This window comes from Tupaia chinensis, unplaced genomic scaffold (genome assembly GCF_000334495.1).
Source record: "Tupaia chinensis unplaced genomic scaffold, TupChi_1.0 Scaffold147500_2, whole genome shotgun sequence".
Classification (NCBI taxonomy): domain Eukaryota; kingdom Metazoa; phylum Chordata; class Mammalia; order Scandentia; family Tupaiidae; genus Tupaia; species Tupaia belangeri.
The window spans coordinates 826,908-834,689 of NW_006207352.1; the positions used below are offsets into that span (position 1 = coordinate 826,908).

Consider the following 7,782-nt stretch of genomic DNA (forward strand, 5'->3'; position numbering starts at 1 on the left):
GAGGCAGTTCTACGGCGGTATTAGCTCATCTCCAGGCAGGTCAAACCCAAAGTCACACAACCTGGGGCGCGGCCCCGCCCCGCCCCCGCCGGCCGGGACCCGCGCGCGGCCGCAGAGAGCCACCTGGCGGCCGCGAGAGCCTCCTCCTGAGCCCGCCCGCGCGCGCACCGCTAGGTGGGCAGGAGACCGCGGTGCCCAGACCAGCCCTCCCGGTGCTGAGCAGAAGGCAGACTCCCCGAGAGTCGCCCAGCAGCCTTCGCTGACCTCGGATGTAAGTCCTCAGCCAAGGCCGGGACTCTTTCTGTCCTGAAAGGCGAGCGGAGCCCAGGGCCGGACCGTGGAGCTCCTGGCCCCTCCACCCCAGCCTCGCGCCTCTGTCTGTCGTCCGCCTGCGCAAGGTCGCTCTGGTCCCAGGTTTCTGCGTGCAATTCCCGTTTCTGAGCGGTGCTTAGCGCAATGAAACCTCCCTCTGCCCATCTGCCTGCTGCTCTGCCCGCCCCAAGGCTAGGCTGGTGGGAGCAGTTTGCTCTGGCCCACACGCCCACTGCCCCTGTGGCAGCACCTGTCACTCCAGGCCACTCCAGCCATGCTGCAAATGGGCCACCTCCCTGCCCAGCCCGTCCTAGAGGGAGAGCACACGTTCCCTCTGCACCCTGCCCTGCCCTCCCCTGCCCCCAGTTGCTGAGGACACTTCTTGCCTGCCTTGGGAGGCCTGGACCTGGGCGAGACTTCACTCATAACAGAGATCATTGCACAACGCTGTCCATGGGGCATGGGCAGCGCCCGGCCTAGCACAGAGGGTGGTGGCCCACCGACCGCCTGCGTTGACCCGGCCCAGGCAGCCCTGGGGCGTGCGTGGGAGAGGCCCGTTCTGGAGCTCTGAGATCAGGAACACCCACTCCCTCCTAGAAGAGGAACTGTGGCCCGGAGGACCTGGGTGGCTGGGGCAGTCGCCCCTCTGCTCTGAGCCTTGGCTTCCGCTCTGCACGCCTCCTCCAGGACCGCAGAGAGACATGTAGAGTGCACACCGGGCTTTGCACACACAGCCGAGACTCGGGCTCAGGCAGGCAGTGGGGAACCGCAGCCGGGTTCCCAGCTTCTCCTGAAAAGGCTCCGCCTCCGAGCCTGTGGTCCTCACCATGTGTTACAGGACTCCAGAGCCCCAGCCCCTTGGGCTGCTGGGAGACTGTCCTGCTGGACGCCCAGGCGTGGGGCTGCGCTGTCTGGCATCCCCTCCACGTCGTCCTCCGGCGTGCCGTCCAGCGTTGCCCTCTCCAGGTCCCATGAGCCACTTAGCAACCAAGCGGCCGCATCAGGGCACAAGGGACTCCCTCAGGGAGCCGCCAGCGAGGGGAGGAGTCGGCCCCACTCTTCATGCAGGTCTGCTGGGTCGCCGAGAAGCCTTGCCATGTTTTTCTGGGTTTCTATGCACAAGTGCGTCACGACCTTCCCGAGGACCCGGCGAGCGAGCATGAGTGAGCTGAGGGAAGGGGTGTGTGCCGGCTCACGGAGTCATGCTTATTTGCAGAGACCGACTCTGCGCCAGGCCCCACGCTGGACACACGCACAGTGACCTGTGCAGCAACTCGCAGCTGAGAGAGGGCGGGCACGCCCACAGGTTCCGTCAGCCCAGCCTTGGGGACCAGAACCACGGGGCGCTTATGGAGCAGAGGCACCTCCAGACCTGGTGGCGCCCGCCCTGGGGAGGAGAGGCACTTCCAGGCCTGGGGGGTGATATATGAAGAGTGCCTAAAAATCAGTGAGGAAAAACTGCAGTAAAAAGGGTGGGGGCCGGCAGGTGGTGTGGTAGTTAAGGGCGCTGGATCTCCCACATGGCTGACCACGGTTCAAGTCCTGGACCTGGAGGCTTGCTTTCTCACTTTCTCTTTTTTCTCTCATTCTGCCCCTCTCTGGTTAAATTTAAATTACTTAATTAATTAAAGTTAAATAAAATTTTTAAAAAAATTGGTGAAGGGTAATACGTAAACAGAAAATCCACTGAAAAGGAAAAAAAATGGCTCTTAAAGAAATGAAAGCGTGCGTAGTCTCACTCAGAGGAAATACACATTGGCATTTAGGTGAAGGGACTGCTCTAACGTTCAAGCTGCAGTGGTAGTTGTAACCCCTGGGGCCAGCAGGTGGTGTGGTGGTGAAGGGCGTTAGACTCCCACATGACTGACCACGGTTCAAGTCCCAGACCTGGCAGCCTGCTTTCTTGTTCCCCCTCCCCCTTGCTCTGTTCCTTTCTGGTCAAATTAAAATAAATAAATAAAGTTAAATAAAATAATTTTAAAAACTAGCTGCAGCCCCCATGAATGTCCTGAAGCTTACTGAAGCCACTTAGAACTGTGGGTTTTATATGTTAATTACACCACAATAAGGCCAAAAAATACTTTGGGATATCCTTTTTTGCGGGGAGAGCTTTTTGCTATAGGGTGCACACGCTCACCAGAAAGATAGAGGGACAGAGAGCGAGAAATCAGGGGCCAGCAGTTGGCTTAATGGCTGTATCACTGGGCTCCCATGTGGTCGATCGCGATTTGAGTCCCGGACTCGGTGGCTTAAACTCACACTGGGCGCATGTGTGTGCATGCCCAAGAGCCTGAGAGGAGAATGGAGGAGAGGGGATTGCGGCATGGCCATCCCTCCTGGGGAGTGATATCTCGCTTTCTGTCTCTCTGTCTCTCTCTGTCTTTCTGGTGAGTGCACGCGCCCTATAGCAAAAACCTCTCGGAAAAAAAAAGAAAGAAAGCGAGAAATCACCCCCCAGGGGGCATGGTCACGCCGCAATCCCTTCTCCTCATCCTCCTCTCAGGATCTTGGGCACGCACGCACATGCACCCGACATTAGTTTAAGCCACCGGGTCCAGGACTCGAACCATAGTTGGCCTTGTAAGAGTTCAGAGCCTTAACCACCACACTACCTGCTGGCTTGAAATATTTTATACCTGTTAGCACTAGCAATTGTCAAAACATCTGCTAAATGGAGTGTGGAGAAGATAGCTGAGGATCGACGAGCCCTCTGGAGGGTGGACAGCAGGCCGCTGCCAACTACGAACTCCCCGCTTGAGCCACTTATGGGACTCCGTTTACCAGCCCCTCCAGCAGGTCTCCTACCTCCGTGGCACGTGGAAACTACTGCAGCCTCGTACATCGGCAAACATGGAGACAGAGGCGTCTTCCAGGCCCCAGCCGGTGGTGTGCTGACCTGCAGTGCCGGAAGCCATGTGGCTGACCGTGGGCCCAGATCCCAAGTCGACCTGAACACGCCCGGTGTGCACTCCTCCCGGCTGTGGCAGGAGGGCCGAGGGAAGGGGCTCATCTGTGAGGAGACCCGGGAGAGGTGCCTCCTCGCTCGCGCTCCGGCTCCCAGGGACGTGTGCACGTGCTCCGGGAAGGCCACTTTCGCCTGCCTAGAGGTGGAAGTCGTGCTGCCATCGAGGGTAGAGACGGGAAGAAGAGGGCGGGGATGTCCCTGTGACTGCCGACACGCCTCGCCAGGACTGCGAAGGCGGGGCTGAGGCAGTGTGGCTTGCCACCTCCTTAAAGACTGGGCGCGGGCGGGAGGTTTGTGCGTGTTCTCGCACACCGGCATGGGGTTTCTCTGGCTAGAAGACACACACCATGAGCAATGGCCGCCATCCACCATCCACCTGAGCCTGGGGATGGGAGGAAGGCTTTTTGCGGCATACCCATTTGCTCCTGCTAAAATTACAGACAGGCAGATAGACAGATACACACATATGCATACATCTGTGTGTGTCCTATATCTTTTTTAAAGATTAATATAAAAAAATATATTTTTTGATTAAAATACCAGGCTGGAAAAGCACAGAGGTTTGTGGGCAGACAATGCCAGGGGAGTCCAGACCCTCCTGGAACATGAACAGGCTCCCTGCCCTAACAGGAGTGTGGCGGCCCAGCTCCCTGCAGAGCAGTCTCCAGCTGCTGAGGACGCAGGTGCCACGTGGCCCGGCAGTCCCTCCTGTGTGTGTAAAGAAGAAATGGGACCAAAGAGCCTGGTCTGAATCGAGGAGCCCCAGGGAGGAAGGGGCAGCCCCTCTGCTGGAGACACACAACTAGGGATGACGCAGTGTCCAGGAGAGGCCAGCAGGGTCTAGTCACAGCCACGTGACACAGCACCCGATGTGGGGGCGCGGGGATGGAGGGATGCGATCTGGGAGGAGAAGCCACGGCAAGTTCTCTGATGGGACCTAGCACCACAAGCGTCAGCCCCTGTAGTTTCTGTGTGGATTCGGTGCAAGTCACGCTAGAACACGGACATTTCTAACTGGGTAGTGACCTTCAGGATGACCTGCAGGACATGCCCAAAGGTGACCAGGGGTATCAGGGCAGGAGTAACACAGGGGTTCTGCCTTACTGGAGATGAGACCATGCCGCAGAGCCACTGTGAGCCTGCCAGCACCCCACTGGCAGAGCAATGCGCACGGGGAGGGTAGAGAAGCCAGCCCACCAGGACCGGGACAGCGTCCACGCAGAAGGATTGCAGAACGGCCCTGCAGCACCCAGCGTCCGTCTGGAAGGAAATTAGATTGGACCCCTCTGTATTTCCAAATTTCCAAATAAATTCAGATGGATAAAGAGATGTAAATGGGGGCAGCCGTTGGCGTAATGGCTATGTCGCTGGACTCAGCCATTACGCCAGTCTACCGTGGTTCAAGTCCCGAACCCGGTGGCTTAAACTCACGCTGGGTGAGTGTGTGTGTGCCCAAGATCCCGAGAGGAGAATGGAGGAGAAGGGATTGCGGGGTGGCCATCCCCCGGGGGGTGATTTCTCGCTTTCTGTCTGTCTCTCTCCATCTTTGTGGTGAGCGCCCTACAGCAAAAACCTCTCAAAAAAAAAAGGAGGGGGAGAAATGTAAATGGGGACCAGCAGGGGGCGTAGTGCTGGGTTCCCGCAGGGCAGACCAGTTCGCATCCTGGACACAGTGGCTTCAAAACCACGTCGGACACGTGCATGCGTGCCCGAAATCCCAAGAGGAGAATGGAGGAGAAAGGATTGCAGCGCGGCCATCCCCCAGGGGTAATCTCTCTTTCCTCTGTCTAGCCCCAGTGACTGCACTGCCCTATGGCAAAAAACTAAAAAACTTTTTAAAGTAAATATGAAAAATAAGCACTAACCAGCTCACACACACCTCAGGGACACATGCCGTCTTGGCCCAGAAAAGCGTGTGTGTGAAGGCTGGGGTGGCACAGCCTCTCTGGGTGAAGGCAGAGCCCGAGTGTGGACACGTGGCAAGGACTCTGTGGCCAGGAATGGGGGGCTGGCGCCCCAACCAGAGCCTGGCCTTCCTGTCACCATCATCAGAAGTTAGGCCACGTCTCCATCCCTGTGTGATGTTCTTTGACTTTTTCTTTAGCTCATTTTATGTCTTCATTTTTCTAATTCTTTTCGCCCTAGGGCATGTGCACTCCCCAGAGAGTGAGAGACAGAGGAGGGGGAAGTGTCCTCCATGAGGTGGCACCGCAAACCCTGCTCCTCCATTCTCCGTCCTGTCGGGGTGTGGGACACATGCATGTACTCAAGGTGTTTTCCGAAACACCAGGGCTGGGATTCAAGCCATGTGGGCCCTGCTTCCCTACCCGCTGTGCCGGGAGCTGGCTCCCAGTCAGTTGGTCTCCTGTTCTGAGAGAGCTCACTGCCAAGCTGAGTTGGGTGGCTGGTTCTGCCCACCTGGCCACACGGGGATAGCCGGACTAGCAAGAGGCCAGCAGCCCCCCCGCCGGCCTTGGCAGGGTGGGCCCGTTGGCATTTTGGAAGCTGCCCTGCCCCTTCTGGGTGGGAGGGACTGGAGGGGAGGGGAGGAGTAGGGGCAGGGAGCTCAGCCATTACGCCAGTCTACCGTGGTTCAAGTCCCGAACCCGGTGGCTTAAACTCACGCTGGGTGAGTGTGTGTGTGCCCAAGATCCCGAGAGGAGAATGGAGGAGAAGGGATTGCGGGGTGGCCATCCCCCGGGGGGTGATTTCTCGCTTTCTGTCTGTCTCTCTCCATCTTTGTGGTGAGCGCCCTACAGCAAAAACCTCTCAAAAAAAAAAGGAGGGGGAGAAATGTAAATGGGGACCAGCAGGGGGCGTAGTGCTGGGTTCCCGCAGGGCAGACCAGTTCGCATCCTGGACACAGTGGCTTCAAAACCACGTCGGACACGTGCATGCGTGCCCGAAATCCCAAGAGGAGAATGGAGGAGAAAGGATTGCAGCGCGGCCATCCCCCAGGGGTAATCTCTCTTTCCTCTGTCTAGCCCCAGTGACTGCACTGCCCTATGGCAAAAAACTAAAAAACTTTTTAAAGTAAATATGAAAAATAAGCACTAACCAGCTCACACACACCTCAGGGACACATGCCGTCTTGGCCCAGAAAAGCGTGTGTGTGAAGGCTGGGGTGGCACAGCCTCTCTGGGTGAAGGCAGAGCCCGAGTGTGGACACGTGGCAAGGACTCTGTGGCCAGGAATGGGGGGCTGGCGCCCCAACCAGAGCCTGGCCTTCCTGTCACCATCATCAGAAGTTAGGCCACGTCTCCATCCCTGTGTGATGTTCTTTGACTTTTTCTTTAGCTCATTTTATGTCTTCATTTTTCTAATTCTTTTCGCCCTAGGGCATGTGCACTCCCCAGAGAGTGAGAGACAGAGGAGGGGGAAGTGTCCTCCATGAGGTGGCACCGCAAACCCTGCTCCTCCATTCTCCGTCCTGTCGGGGTGTGGGACACATGCATGTACTCAAGGTGTTTTCCGAAACACCAGGGCTGGGATTCAAGCCATGTGGGCCCTGCTTCCCTACCCGCTGTGCCGGGAGCTGGCTCCCAGTCAGTTGGTCTCCTGTTCTGAGAGAGCTCACTGCCAAGCTGAGTTGGGTGGCTGGTTCTGCCCACCTGGCCACACGGGGATAGCCGGACTAGCAAGAGGCCAGCAGCCCCCCCGCCGGCCTTGGCAGGGTGGGCCCGTTGGCATTTTGGAAGCTGCCCTGCCCCTTCTGGGTGGGAGGGACTGGAGGGGAGGGGAGGAGTAGGGGCAGGGAGGTGACAGAGGGCCAGGGCCCTAGGAGATGGTGGGAATGGGGGTCTGGGACCTCGTCTCACCCTGTCCTCACACCCACCTAACGTTTCTCCTAACCTGACCCCTTCCTGCCCCAACCCCTCTGCTACCTGGGCCACACTGCCGCCACCTCTCTGACCAGGTCTTCTCATGGGGATCCACCGCCCCGCGGGGTGCTCCGTAGACACGCGTCAGCCCCGGCCTCATGCCCCATGGCGCCCTGCGTCTCCCGGCCGGCCTGTCCCATGGGATGGCCACAGGCGCTAGGTCTCCCCACAGTCACGGGCCCTCTCGGGCGTGGCCTTGTCCCCTGTCACTGTTCCAGCATGTTGTGGCGTATATGACAAAACAGAAATGGAGGCTTCTTCCGCGGTGTCACTCCATGCAGACTCGGGTGCAGCTCCAGAGCCTCTGGCCAGGGGCGGTCGGATTCTGCGAGTCACGTCTGTGGACTTCCAGGCTGGGAAGGGTGGCCTGCCGAGGGTGTGCAGCCCGGGGCCCAGGCGGGCGTTCTGTCGCTAGGTCCCGCTGCAACGCAGGCTGTGCTGCTGAGCCGGTCGCAACTCACTGCCTGGCACGCCTCAGAGGAAAGCATCTCAGCAAAGCGATTTGAAAAATAAATATTTTAAAACTAGTGAAAAGATTCCCCTTCTTCTCTTCTCTTCTTTCTTTCTTTCTTTCTTTCTTTCTTTTTTTTTTTTTTTTTTTTTTTTCCACGCTTCTACCAACCC

General features: G+C 58.0%; 1 protein-coding gene across 1 annotated transcript in view; it reads left to right on the top strand.

The window, feature by feature from the left end:
• Positions 1 to 2,179, top strand: part of LOC114006398 (translation initiation factor IF-2-like) — a 4,603-nt gene extending 2,424 nt beyond the window's left edge. The window contains exons 3-5 of the mRNA XM_027768812.1: positions 8 to 271; positions 1,151 to 1,380; positions 1,529 to 2,179. Of these exons, the coding sequence (XP_027624613.1) occupies positions 8 to 271; positions 1,151 to 1,380; positions 1,529 to 1,742 (708 nt within the window). The 3' untranslated portion in view covers positions 1,743 to 2,179. The remainder of the gene's footprint in view (positions 1 to 7; positions 272 to 1,150; positions 1,381 to 1,528) is intronic.
• The last annotated feature ends 5,603 nt before the right edge of the window (positions 2,180 to 7,782 follow it).